Source organism: Tamandua tetradactyla, chromosome 13 (genome assembly GCF_023851605.1).
Source record: "Tamandua tetradactyla isolate mTamTet1 chromosome 13, mTamTet1.pri, whole genome shotgun sequence".
Lineage (NCBI taxonomy): Eukaryota > Metazoa > Chordata > Mammalia > Pilosa > Myrmecophagidae > Tamandua > Tamandua tetradactyla.
In genome coordinates this window covers 48,859,770-48,874,390 of record NC_135339.1, presented here as the reverse complement: position 1 = coordinate 48,874,390, position 14,621 = coordinate 48,859,770, and the positions used below count along the sequence as shown (strand labels likewise).

General features: G+C 36.8%; 1 protein-coding gene and 1 pseudogene across 7 annotated transcripts in view; one reads left to right on the top strand and one right to left on the bottom strand.

The window, feature by feature from the left end:
- The window catches only part of LIPK (lipase family member K), a 52,404-nt gene that overhangs the window by 36,759 nt on the left and 1,024 nt on the right, over positions 1 to 14,621 (bottom strand). For 4 of the 7 annotated variants that reach the window (XM_077125352.1, XM_077125346.1, XM_077125349.1 and 1 more), the window contains exon 2: positions 4,556 to 4,630. The exons of 1 other annotated variant lie outside the window; for it this stretch is intronic. In XM_077125352.1, the coding sequence (XP_076981467.1) occupies positions 4,556 to 4,590 (35 nt within the window). In that variant the 5' untranslated portion in view covers positions 4,591 to 4,630. Of the gene's footprint in view, positions 1 to 4,555; positions 4,631 to 9,794; positions 10,886 to 14,621 lie in introns of those variants that run through there. 2 more of the 7 variants (XM_077125347.1, XM_077125351.1) reach the window with 2 other exon arrangements.
- On the top strand, positions 6,681 to 10,595 carry LOC143653393 (developmental pluripotency-associated protein 2 pseudogene; annotated as a pseudogene).

The following is a 14,621-nucleotide window of genomic DNA, read 5'->3' as shown; positions in this document are numbered from 1 at the left end:
GACTGGTTTCAATTCGTCTTATCTCATTGGTCCTCTCTGACAATAAGCTTTGAGAATTTATGATGTCCTTAATCTAGGGCTGTATTTCATGGTAAGATAGCAGGGAAATTTTAACAAATGGTCTTCTTCCTCAAGGAATTTATAATTTGGATGCTCTGGTTTTGGCTAAGTGATTGCCAGTTGGAGATCTCTGAGTCACAATCCCTGGCAGCTGGTCCTGGGTCCCTCCATTAGAGCAGACCCAGGTCTTTATTGAAATGAGCAAGCCAGAGAGCCAGTGGGGCTTGTCAGGGTGCAGGGGAGATGGACTGGGTGGCCAGCAGGGAGTGATGCTTGAAGGAACTGCTGAAGTCCAAGCCTCAAGGAATGGCATGCAAATGCACGAGTCAGGACAGGTTGCCTGTTACAGCCATGACATAGAACCCATTCAGCTACCTTTGTTTCATTCGTCTGTGTAAATGGATCTGCCTAGAGAAGGGTAACATGCCCAGGCAAAAGCAGTTTCTGTTCCATTTTATAAGGAGGGGCAGGTCCTACCAAAGAGCCTCTCTTTAGTACTTCTTGCCATGGGTTTCCTTACCTGTTTTACCCTAATCTATGCCCACAACATTAATTGTAATTGTTGGGTAAGCCTGTCTGAGATAGGTACCCCTTCTTATTACTTCAAGGGTCTCTGATTTTAATGCTTTGTTTCTGTAACAGCTCCTCGATGAATATCTAAGTATGGTTTATTTAGGGAAACACATGAAGGCCAGCTTCCACATATGGCCTCTGATGGTCCAGTTTGCTCAATAGTAAAATGAAGCCCCCCCCCCCCAAAAAAAACCTGTCCTACCTGTCTCATAGAGTAGAGAGTCAAACGGAAAAAGAAAATGAGTTTTTAACTTTAAAAGATGAAGCCGGATAGGGTGGAGTGGGGAAGACTTTGCACCTGCAGGTTTCAAATCTTATACTTGTCACCCTCTATGACTAGATGCTGCCCTTGCAAATTGCTTGGCCCTCCTGTGTCTGGTGTGCTATTTCCTCCTGGGCCTGTTCGGTAGGTCCTGAACTCAGACTGTGCCCCTCACCCTGGTCCTCAAGCTCAGCCCTGCTTGGACTCAGTCTCCAGCCATTCAACTAATAGAATGTGATTTCTGCCCATTGACTATTTCACCGGCAGCAGAGCTACACTGCGCCTATATTTCTAACTTCTTTTCTGCTATATAGATGGGAGAGTCAAAGGTAGCTTACCTTGTCATGTGATTGAGTACAGGAAAGAGAGAAGGAATACCTGGGGGCTTTGTGAAGTTGTGAGTTAAATTTCTGGCTCTGTCCTGCTCCACAAGTGTTAGCTGTTACTGATATTATTATTAGTCATGTGACTTTTTGCCAGTCAATTTAATTCCTGAAATTTAGTTTCTTTATTTGTATCATGGGGATAATAATACCTACCTTTTAGGGTTGTTTGAAGATGATATAATGACTATAAAACATTGGACAATGCTTGGCATTCAATAAATGCCCTGTCATTCAATAAATGGTAACTTTTGTCATAACCATACCTTCTATTATGCAGTGATTGTTTCAGATATGCATGTCTTTGCTCCCCAGCTACTCCAAAAGCTTTGTAAAGGAAAGAACCATATTTTACACTTTGCTTATATTTACAATTCTCTTACATCTTGAGTCCCTAACCTTGTTCATGCTGGAAGGTTCATGTTATTGAAATGAATTGTGAGTATATGACAACATATTTTATATCAAGAATTTCCCCTCAAATAGGATCAGTTAAGAACAGTGAAGAATTTTTGTTTTCTTATTACTTCTATAATAATTCTCACTTGTGGATATATAAAGTACCTTATCTAGTTAATCTGTAATTTTTATACTATGGATTGAGCATCTGCATACTTTACAATGGTAATTGTTTTTATTTTCTTCACTTATTCTGTTAAGAAAATGGTGACTTAAACATGTTAAATAAGTTGCTTAATATCACATAGCTAGCAAATACCAAATCTAGGATTGAATAAGATCTATTTTTCTCCATATTCTTTCCACTAACTCTTGTTCCCTCTTAAAAAATTATTCTAGAATGAAAATTTCTCAAAGTCAAGTATTAGAATCTTTAGAAACTTTGGGCATAGTATATTTCAAGTATATGGTTAGAACAGAATGGTAATTTTATCTTAACAGATTTGGGTATAAAATACTTATCAATGACAAAGTTGATGGCATAAGACCCAGAAATATGAAACCAGCCCACACATGCAGGTTACTGGCAACCTAATAACAGGCAAACCTATGTGAACATATTAAATAAACTGGCAGATGTAACACAGCTGAGGAAGAAATGGCAACAGGGAAAACAATTATATATAATGTTAAAAGGAAGCTACCTGTAGCATTAGTAAAAGAGACATGTAATCTGAGCTTCCTGTCATCAGTGATGGTATTGTTTTTGGTTTCATATTTTTTGGTTAAAATGAGCTGAGAAGGACAGGGGAAAGAAAGGAGGAAGAGAGCATATGGGAGGAAGAGCAGAATTATCTCATGGATAGTTTTTCCACTTACTATCTTAACTGGACATGTTTGAGTAATTTTTGCATATTCAATTTGACAATTTGAGCCCTGTGATCCTGTAAATCAGCAAAGGTTAAGAAATCCCCCCCAACCTTTGTATTCCTGAAAACAGCCTACTGCAAAGAACCACCCTTCCCCATATGAGTTAGATGAGAGCCCCCATGACAAGGCAGGACCAGACCCTCCACATTCCCACTCTGCCTCATGAATGATTAGCTGAACTGCTTGTCCCCACTGATCAATCAGAACAAATTGCTAATTAACCAAACATTTGTTAAGTTTCTCTCCTTCCTCCAAACCCTTGAACTCTCAGGGTGTCTCCCAGAAAGCAAGCTGCTTCAGCATAAAATATTCTCAGATCTACTACCCAATGAAGTCAACCTTCCATCCTGCCTCTCTACTCCCAGTTCTTTCCCCGTAGAAAAGAGATGCTTGCAGACCTTAGGGTCGGAGCATTCTCCCTATTGCAATAACCCCTTCCCACTATTGTGATAGCTTCTCTCCCCCTCTGCAATAATCCATTTGAATAAAGTCCCTCCTTACCAAGCCCAGATTTGTTTTTTATTTGACAAGTTGGTAAACAATGTTCTCAGTAGATACAAACAGGGCTGGACTTGAGCCATGCATTTCTATTTATTTTTTTCAGTGAGGTATTAGTACAAAGTTTTATGAGAATTTGCTTTCTGCTCTGCAGATCAAATCATGCATCATTATCTCTCTCTCTCTCTTTTTTTTTTTTTACATGGGCAGGCACCGGGAATCGAACCCGGGTTCTCTGGCATGGCAGGCAAGCATCTGAGCCACCGTGGCCCGCCTATCATTATCTCTCTTGACATACACAAAGCAGGGAAAATTTAATATACTATTATCCATCAAAATGTAAAATTAGGTGAGGTACTACTGGAGGTTAATGAAAGAATTCTAGGAGTCAGCAGACAGAAGACCTCTTGTTGGGTCTTTTTTTCCTTATCTAGGATGGCACCTGGGCTAGGAAAAAAAAATGCCCTGTGCAGCCTACTTGATAAGGTTGTTGTGAGGTTCTCATGAGCTAATGTTAAAGAAAGCATCTTTAAATCATTAATAATTATAAGCCCAAGAACATAAGGCAGCTTCATTTTCCTTCTAGAAAAACTCAAGAGAGAAATGTGAATGCCTTTTAATGTTTTACTAAATTAATTGGAACAGAATTTGAGATCACACCTGTGCTGTTTTGAATCTGTTGTGGACCCCAGAAAAACCATGTGCTTTCATCCTCATTCAATATTGCTGGGTGGGAGGTTTTGGATTGTTCCCATGGAGATGTGACCCACCCAGTTGTGGGTGATAATTTTTGATTAGATGGGTTTTGTGGTGGGGTTGCTTACTGAAGCCCTTTAAGAGGAAACCATTCTGGAGAAAGCTTTAGAGCCCATGCAACCAGAGACCTTTGGAGGTGAAGAAGAAAAATGCCACTGGGGGAGCTTTGTGAAACAAGAAACCTGGAGAGAAAGCTAGCAAATGTCGCCATGTTCACCAAGTGCCTTTCCAGTTGAGAGAGACACCCTGAACATCATCGGCCTTCTTGAACCAAGGTTTCTTTCCCTGGGTGGCTTAGATTGGACATTTCTATATTTCTATAGCCTTGCTTTAATTTGGACATTTTCATGGCCTTAGAACATGTAAACTTGCAACTTAATAAATTCCCCTTTTAAACAGCCATTCCGTTTCTGGTATATCACATTCCAACAGCTAGCAAACTAGAACAGTACCCAATCTCTCATTTATCATCCCTTGAATGAAGAGATCTGGAAGAGGGTGGAGAGGCATTCCAAGAAATCTGGTATTTACAACCAGGCATTTAGCAAGGCTTTGAGTTTGTCTCTATGTTTATCATGTAAATGAGCTGGATGACAAAACAGATACTACCACGATCAAAACATGTGATTTCTCCTGCTGTCTTCTATTTTCCTATCCCTTTATTCAGTTCTGGTGTTCTGATTCATAGCCCCACCTTCTCTTGCCACATCCACTGGTTTCCGTCCCCATTCCTCTTGATCCAATTGCATCATATGTTCCGTCCACTGCTCTGTAACCGATAAATTAGGATTTAAGGGATGATTTTGATTACTGAATCATTACATAAATATTCCTTTTTGCTTTCTGGTATATTGAAATTGACAGAGGGGACTAACTGAAATCCTTAAACTATAATTCAGCTGCCCTGATATTTGAAATGATTGTAAAAGCCCTTATCTTGTGCCTTTGTGACTGTAAGATCTGTTACTCCATTTATCCGGTCTTTTTCTTAATGTAACTTGTAGGGCAAAGGCCCTAAGGCTAATGAAGAATTTGAAGTCAGTCACTGATTAGTTCTAGTCCCTTACATTTATAAACTGTATCAGCTAGACTCTGCTATTGGAAAGATAACTGTCTCCCTTCCTTTCAGCTTATACCTTTAGTATTGAAATGATAGCTCTGCCTCCCTTCTTTCCCACTTATGTCTTCCTTTTGAAATAACACTGTCTCCTTTTCTGCTTAGAACTTGCTATTTGAAACTGTAATGACCTCATCCTCCTTTGTTAAAATCCATAAAAATCTTGAACCTGCTAAACTCGGGGAGACAGATTTTGGGCCAATAGTCTCTCTGCTCTCCTACTATGTGCCTAGTAATAAACCTTTTCTCTTTGAAACCCTGGTGTCTCAGGAATTGGTCATTTGAGTGCATCGGGTGAAAGAATCCACGGCCTTTGTCCGGTAACACTCCCTCTTCTTTTCTCCCCATACTCATTTTCTCAGGTATCTCCCCCTAAACACAAGCTTTCATATGTTCCCAGTGAAAAATAAATCCAAATCCATACGTTCTCTCATGACCACTCATCTAAACTCTAAGCCCACATTTCCTTGAGATTTCAGGATATAACCACTTTGGTTTCTTCTTGAAACTTTAATCCAACATGCTCCCAAATGAAATAAGCTCTTTTCCTTTCTCAATTTCTCTTTTGTCTTCTCAATTCAAGACCCATTTTTTTTTCTAATTTTGAAAGCAGAAAAAAGAATTTTTCTCATATTGTCTTATTTCCTCAAAACTTATCACTAATCTATTACTACATAATGAAATTCTTCTTTCAAATTTGGAAATTTTTTTCAAAAGTTTGCTCAAATTATCTATTCTTTCATACTTTTATAAAATTTTTAAATTACTGCTGTTTCCTCTCCATTCCATCTTAGCCCTAATAATATAATTTCACTGGAGCCCTGGTTTGCTCTTTTTAGCTATCATGGCCTCAAATCATTATATATAGTGCTGCCAGATTACCTTTTTTGTGTATGCTGTATGGTGGGGTTACATTTCATTATTTTTCCATGTGAGTATTACCTGTTATTATAGTACCATTTGTTGAATTTTTTGTTTGGTTGGTTTTCGTTTGTTTGTTTTTTAGGAAGTGCATGGGCCGGGAATCGAACCCGGGTCTCCCTCATGGCAGGAGAGAATTCTACCCCTAAACCACCCTTATACCACCTAGATTATTATTATTATTATTATTATTTTGGCATGGGCAGGCTCTGGGACTCAAACCCAGATCTCCAGCACAGCCGGCAAGAACTCTGCCACTGAGCCACCCCCCACATTACCTTTTATAAAACATTTCTGTCTAATTTCTACTCAGGAAACCACAATGAAAGGCTTCTACTTCCAGCCATGATGGAGGAACTCATACAAGACAGGTTCTCCCACTGATAAAATAAACAAGTCAATTGTTTTCAAGCATTGAACTAACAACAGGGTGCAATATTAGAATCCTTGAGATAGCATATTTTAAAAAGCTAATAGAGGAATCAAACAGAATGCTAAAAATATGTGATTTTTCTAGAAGAAAACAGGAAAGGTGTAATAAAGAAACAAGGGAGGGTTAGAAAATAGAAAGATGGCAAGTGTATAAAAATTATAGATATATAAATTAAACACAAATGTATAAAAATTACTTAACTGCTAATGTACAAAACAGTCCAATTAAATGGTAGATGTTGTCAGACTGGATTAAAAAAAGCAAGGCCCTGTTGTATGCTTTCAACAAGAGACATTTTAAATAGAAAGGAAAATAGGTTGAAAGTAAAAGAAACAAAAGGCGCACAGCATGCATAATGAGAAAGCTGGCATGATATGTCAGTGTCAGAAAGTAAGTTTCAAGACAGAGTTTTAAAGGAGATAAAGATGGATATTTTATAATGTTAATTTATGAGGAAGACAAAGTCAAGGCATCAGGGAGGAAAAACAATCCTAAACATGTGGGCATGTAATAATAGAGCAAGGGAATTCATTTTCATAGATAGAAATTTTGTCATCTTTCTTTCTGTAATTGATGGAAAAAGCTGACAGGAAATTAGTAAGAATATAGAAAATCTTAACAATGTTATCAAACAAGTTGATCTAATTGATGTTTACAGAACATTTCTAAAGAATCCATACATTACTGAAGGATTCAAAAGGGAAATAAAAAAATACTTGTAATGGAATGATAATAAAATCACAATAGATCAAAATTTGGGATACAGCCGAAGTAGTGTTCATAAAGAAATTTAGAGATTTAATTGCCTGAATTAGGAAAGCTACAGGTTTATAATCAATGGCTCAAGCTTCCATGTCAATAAGGTAGGGGGAAAAAAAACAAATTAAAGCCAAAGCAAGTAGGAGGAGAGAATAAAGAAAAGAGAAAAAAAGTCAATAATATAAAAAACATAGAACAGTAGAGTAAATTAACAAAGTTAAAAACTGGTAGTACCAGTTGATTTTTTTTTTTTTACTTTAAAAATAAATTTATTATAACTAATGAATATAAACCTGACAGATGTTTTCAAGCCTTTTTTCAAAAAAATAATAAAACTACCCTGTGCCCCCTGCCCTCAAGAAGTGGCATAAGAACTTGGGACAGAGAAACAGTACAAACTAAATGTGGGATATCATTTGATCTCTTGGTCAATTCTAAAAGATTTGAACTTGTATTCTAAGTAAAGGTCCATTAAAATTAAGAACCCAATAAACTATTTGACACTTCTGTAGTTTAACTTGCTTTCTACAGTTAATGTGATGCTTATCTGAAATGCTGAAGCTATTTTAGAACTCCCAGTTGATTCTTGATATAAGTGGTTCCAAAGTCACACTTTGAGAAACACAGGTCTCTAAACAGATTTAATTCCTATTTTTCTGAATTTGTCGTTGTTTCCCATACCTGTTATCCTCGTCTCTATCTCCCTGAATTCTATCTTTCTTGCTTGGTTCAGTCTTCTGAGCTATTCTCTGACTGCTCATTGTTCTTTGCTCTGAACTTTTCTTTTAATGACTGCATGTGACATCAATAAATTTCAAATCAGTTTTCAATTGTTTCATTTATGTTGTCTCTTTAATGAGATAGAAAGTTCCTTGTAATATCATTTCTTCATACACTTCTCAGGGATGAAAAGGACATATTTTTTCTATCGTCACTCTTCTTAAATTATATATGATTTACAATGTCTAAGAAATAACCTAATACGCTCCTCTAGATCCTCAGTTGGAATTACCATTTTGTTTTACTTCTGTGCTGAAATTTAATTTGATTGTTGAAAACAAAATACTTTGACATTTTGCTTTTTATTTCATCTCTCAATGTTCATTTTAAAAGCAAGTTTCTCTGGGCCTGGTTTCCACAAAGAGAACTTTCCTTAGAATTTGGTATATAGTTGATATTTGATTATAGTTTGAATCTCACTTAACTGACAAGTCACAGAACCAAACTCATTCATCTCTGCCTGCTACCACTGGGATGTATGCTATTCAAATGGATTCTTTTTCAGATATAACTTTTGCACAGAAATTCCATTAGTCTTCCCTTTGGATATGATTCTGGCAAGTCATGCAGTCATACTAAAAGGTCAGCAACTGGGCAGACAACTGGGTGGGCCACAGTGGCTCAGCAGGCAGAGTTCTTGCCTGCCATGCCGGAGACCCAGGTTTGATTCCTGGTGCCTGCCCGTGCAAAAAAAAAAAAAAAAAAAAAAAAAATCAGCAACCCGGCTATGACAGAAAATTGATTGTTCATATTGTTCATATGACCATTATGTTTCATTCAGAAACGTATTCTCTTGCTTTCAAAACTCATCTCTCTCTTCTTCAAGTCACAAGCAATAAAAACATTGTAATAGTGGCAATGTTAAAATTTTAAAAAGCAATGAAAATATCAGCTACCATTTTTAGTATCTATCATGATAATAATAATAATTGCAAATATTTGTTGTGTGCCTTCAATGGGTCAGACACTTTTTAAAGAGATTTATACGAATTAACTTACTTCACAAAAGAAGCTTATTGGTAGGTAGTACTATTAATGTCTTCGTTAGTTTGTTTTTCTTATAGAAGGTGCAACTGAGGCACAGAGAAGTAATGGCTAAGTTCACATAGCTAGTAAGTGGTGGCACAGAGATTTGTTCTTGATGGTTTGACCCAAGATTCTACAGATTCATATGAACTAGTCATACAGCCTCTCCTGTGTGGTAGTGGAGCAATCCCATGCATCATTTCATTTTTTTAATGATTATCAGAATGACTACAACTCATAGAATTTCCAGTGTTTTAAAACTCCTATAAAAAGATATAAGTAGGGCTTTGTTACAATAGGGCCAGGATGGAGTTTCTTCACCCTTGGGTTTGAGAGCAAAGAATGTCTCTGAGGAGGAAGTAGATGAGGAACATGTGATAATCACTTTAGTTCCAATAAAAGAGGAACTTCAAGAAGACCATCAAATGGAACCAAGTACTTCTACTGCAGAAGTTAAACCAAAGAAGTCTAGGAAAAGGGATAAAGTTCCTCTTCCTCAATCCAAAGCTTGCTCAAAACCTAAAGTACCAGCGCTTCCCTTGCCAACCATTTTGCCTCCAATTAATAAGGTACACCGGGACACTTTGCGGAAGTGGTGCCAGCATTTTAATTTGAGTACTGATGGCCCGAAAATAGAGGTTTATCTGAGACTCCAGCAACATGCTTACCCTGAGCAAAAACAGGATATTCCTGACACACCGTGGAAGGCCAAGTTGGAGTCACATTCGAAGAATTGCAAGACAATGACCAAGACAGGAAAGGGTCAGAAAAAGGAGAAAGAAGAAATGACTAAAAAAATTGAAGTAATAACGTCTGCTCAGGAGGCAATGTTAGCATCATGGACAAGAATTGCTGCAAGAGCAGTTCAGCCTAAGACTGTGAATTCATGTCCCATACCTACTTCTGTTGAGACCTTTTTGCTGCAAGCCTCAGGTGTCAGATGATGTGTGGTCCATGGCAGAGTTCTCCCTGCAGACACAAAGGGTTGGGTTCGCCTACAGTTCCATGCAGGTCAGGCCTGGGTACCTGACACTCCCAAGAGGATGATCTCTCTCTTTCTGTTACCAGCCTGCACTTTTGCATCAGCGGACGTAGAAGACAATATGTTGTGCCCAGAATGTGTGAAGAGGAACAAGAAGTTAATGAAAAGATTAATTTTAATTGGGAAGGAGAAGCGATCTGCTTTGAACACACCACCATCTCTATTTTTGGAAGGGCAATGTTTTAGTAAACAACAAATGACTGAGAGTCCGTAGCTAAATTGGCTTGCATCCAGATGATTAATGTGCTGTGTCCTAAACATCCTCAATGCTGCTTGCTTTTTTGAGTAAAAATGTGAATTTCTGGATTCTGGACTTTGGGTTTATCAAAAAGTGACTGCTACTGCTACTTTTTATGAATTGGGTTTAGTAAAAGGCAATCCTGTCCACGTCAATTAAAATTTTCTCCATGTGTTGGTTCCATAGAAATTACTGCTAGAGGAGAGCTCAAGTACAGGAAATGTATCCATAAATATTTTAACATTCTGTGTATAGCTATATAGAATATGTTTTTGCTATCTTAAAAATCTTTATGTGGGTATATCCACAATATTTAAAAACTACTTGGATATATTATGAAATATTTCTCATTGTAATACTCACACAGTTAGCCTTGTTCAATCATATTGTGTGTGTGTGCATTTGTACAATGAAATTTCTACACGTGGATTTGTTAAAATTTGTGCAAGTGGGAAAAAAAAGATATAAGCAGAAAATCTTATTCGAAAGAGTTTGGTCATCTTTCCAACTTCCTCAAACCTGAAAGATGAGATGGATTTTACTCATAAGAAAAAGGAATTACCAACCATTGCAATATTGCAGAGCACAGTCTCAAAGGCTTTCTTTCTCTTTCTCCCTCCCTATAGTAGGAGGACTCATAGAAGCATTTTGGTTTCAAAGGACTTCTAAATAGGACTATTCTTTCTGAAGAAAATAAGCAGACGAGTACATAGAAACAGCAAACACAAATCTGTTTTTGATACCAGCAAAAGGTTGCCATTAGACACCTACAGGAGTAGGGTGTTAATGAGAAATGGAAAGCAAGGTTTGGCATGGATGACACTGCGTGGAGAACCTGTCTGGAATGGTCAGTGATAAGGCTGCTGCAAAGAATATCTGAGGGGGTGATACTGTACTTATAATGAACACCTTATTTACTTAAGTAAATAAGTGTCATTATTTACTTACCATTTATGGGAATTGAGGCCATTAATGTGTGGCACTTGGTTGGTCCACAGTATGAATTTGCTGAATAAAATGTGGAATGGTAAGTAGGGAAATAAAACTCACTTCCTTTGTTACCAAATTTCTTGTTGCTGCTGAGTTTAGCTATTTATAGATGAATCTTGACAATCACCCCAGTCATAATATAGAGCACTGCCAGCACCCTAGAAAGTTTCCTCTTGTACCTTTCCTGTCAACCCCACCCCAAGCAAACTTGGGGGATAGTGTCATTTCTATCCCCAAAGATTTTTTTTCCCCATTCTTGATCTTCACAGAATCAGAACTATAGTGTACACATTCTTTTGTGCCTGGCTTCTTTTGCTCAGAATAATGTTTGTGAGATTCATCCCTGCTGATGCATGTGTTGATGGGTAGTGTTGCAATGTATGAATTCTACAATTAAATTAAAATGAGTAGAATACAAACATTTAACAGAGAGTATATGAAAGGCCAATAAACATATAAAAGTAGCTTAATATTACTAGCCATCAGGAAAATGATGGTAGTATTTTACTGTTAGTGGACCTTTGGTTATTTCCAATAATTTGCTATTATGAACAAAGCCTCAATGAACAATCTTGCACAAGTCTTTATGTAGTCAGGTATTTAATATTATTTTGAGCAACTCTCTAAAATTAGAATTGCTGTCTCATAGGGTTATAAGAAATTGCCAAAGGGTTTTTCACGTGGTTATAACATTATAAACTCCCATTGGCAATGTATGACGGATCCAGTTACTCCTTTCCCTCTCCAACGTGTGATGATGGTGATCTTTTTAATGCTAGTCAATCTAGTGGGTATGCAGTGGCATCTCATAAGGGTTTTGATACGCATTTTCCTGATGGCTAATAATATTAAGCTACTTTTATATGTTTATTGGCCTTTATGCATTTTCCTGATGACTAATAATATTAAGCTACTTTTATATGTTTATTGGCCTTTCATATACTCTCTCTTAAGTGTCTGTATTCCACTCATTTTAATTTAATTGTTTCTCTTTATTATTTATTTCTGGAGTTCTTATTATATCGTAGCTATAAACCTTTTTTCTGATATGTTGCAAATATTTTCTTCTTGTTTGTTTTGTGCATTGCCTTTTAATTTTCTGAATGGCATTGTCAATAATCAGATTTTTAAATTTTAATAAAGATATAAACTGCATCCTTTGCAACTCTTTAAAATTGTGATTAAAAACTTCATATGCCATCCTAAAATTTGAAGGCTTATGCGGTTTCTCAAAATTTGTTTGAGGATATCAAAGCAGAAACAGTTTTACAGCAACTGTGATGTATATATATTATTACAATTTTGTTTAAAAAAATATCTCAAACTAACAAACAGACAAACAAAAGTAGGATGTTCAAAAAGACTGGAAAGATTATTCCAAAATGGGTACTGGGAATAAAAATTTTACCTCTTCTATTAATTTCTTTATTGGTTACATATTTTCCTCAATGACATTAATATCTTGAAGTACTCATGTAACAATGTAACTGAGAAGTTAGGATTTAAGGAATGATAATTAATAAATCATTATATAAATATTCTTTTTCACTTTCTGGTATAGTAGTAGACAGAAGGAAATATTTGAAATCCCGGAACTATAATCCAGCAGCCCTGATATCTAGTAATGGTTGGAAAAGCCCTTATCTTGTGCCTTGTGATTATAAGAGCTATTATCTGATCATTTTCTTAAAGTGACTTGTAGGTCAAAGGCCCTAATGCTAATCAAGAATTTGAATTTTCCATTAACCAGCTCCAGCCCTTCACATTTGTAAATTGTATCGGCCAGACTCTGTTATTGAAATAACTCTGCCTCCCTTTCTTTCAGCTTACTTTTTTTTGGGGGGTTGGGGGGCAGTGCATCATCTGAGAACCGAACCACCATACATTTTTCCTATTGAAATGATAACTCTGCCTCACTTTCTTTAGGCTTGCGCTTTTGAAACTCTGTCTCCTTTTCTGCTTAGAACTTGCTATTTGAAATTGTAATGACCTCCTTTCCCCCCTTGTTAGAAACCATAAAATCCTTGAATCCCCTAAACTCAGGGAGACAGATTTTTGGGCTGCTAGGCCATCTGCTTTCCTGCTATGTGCCTAGTAAGAAACTCTTTCTTTTGTTGAAACCCTGGTGTCTCAGGAATTGGTCATTTGCGTGCACAGGCAAAAAATTCCACTGCCTTTGTCTGGTATCAATAAGATAATAATGACATTTATAAATAATTATGTGTAAATTTAAACTCAGTACCTCTCTTTAATGTCCTAGAAGCCTTCTCATGGGCAAAGCCTACAAATTCTAGTATATCTACCTTGTATTATTTCAGCAGTTCCTGCATTTTTGTTTATTACAGGATTTTTGTCAGGAATACAAATGATTGGGTTTGCTAGAAGACTGTTGTTGTCAATGAGACTGTTTTACTATCTGCCACATTTACCCCTTTTAGTCTGATATTTTCAATCCAAATGAAGCCAATTGGGGTGTCCACAAAAATTTAGGTTCTATCTTGCCCCTACCTCAATGCCCTTCTCAAAACTCTGATATTCTCAATCTCTACCAAAGAACAATGACTCACGTCTTTACACACCTATTAGCAGCAAAGTTAATCATACTGTAGATCTAAAATTGTTTCTCTGCTTTCTGGAATTTCCCCTCCTGTAGAGGAAAGACTTAATGAATCAGGAAGAGTGAGGAAACATTCCCATAAGTGAATGAAGGAAATATTTACACAATAGGATAATCCAGGACTGCAAATTTCATATTTGTGAGTTCATACACCTCTGAATCAAAGGACTAACTAGGCAGCTTTGATAGGATCTTCAGATAGGGGTGATAAGTCAATATCTCTGAGCTCCAAACCTAAAGGCAGCTGAAAAGAATTTTAGGATGAATGGCAAATAAATGCCCAGGGGAAAAAAAGAAAAATGAATAGCAAACATCGAGAGGGCACTATATTTTCTAGCCTCTTCTACAGTGCCAAGAACAAAGCACTAGTTCTGCTTGAGCAAAATAGGCCCCAAAAGACTATTGCTTCAAATAAAAAAATTAATAATAAAATAAATAACAAAGGAGGAGCCATGGAGGAAATAATTTCCTCCTCAACTTCTTAAAAAATAAAGGAGAGATGGGTTAGGAGGTAAAGGAATGTTTAAGCAAACTGTATTAGGATTCTTTTAACACTGCTTTCTTCTCCCCAAATTTAATTCTGCACTATCCTATTTCCAGTCTGAAGTGCTACGCAAACTAATGCGATTATTTTGATATTGATTTTTTTTCAGACACGGAGAAAGTCTGGTAAAAATTGTTCTCTTATTTCTGAAAACAGAAGTAAAGATTAAGTATTTTGTAAAAGCAAACAATGGTTTGGGTTTTACAAATAAAAATCAAAGGACAATCATTTAGTCTCTCCATGCCTAGGGGGGTTTATCCATCAGTTCTGCTCATCTTTGTCTCTCAAGCCTC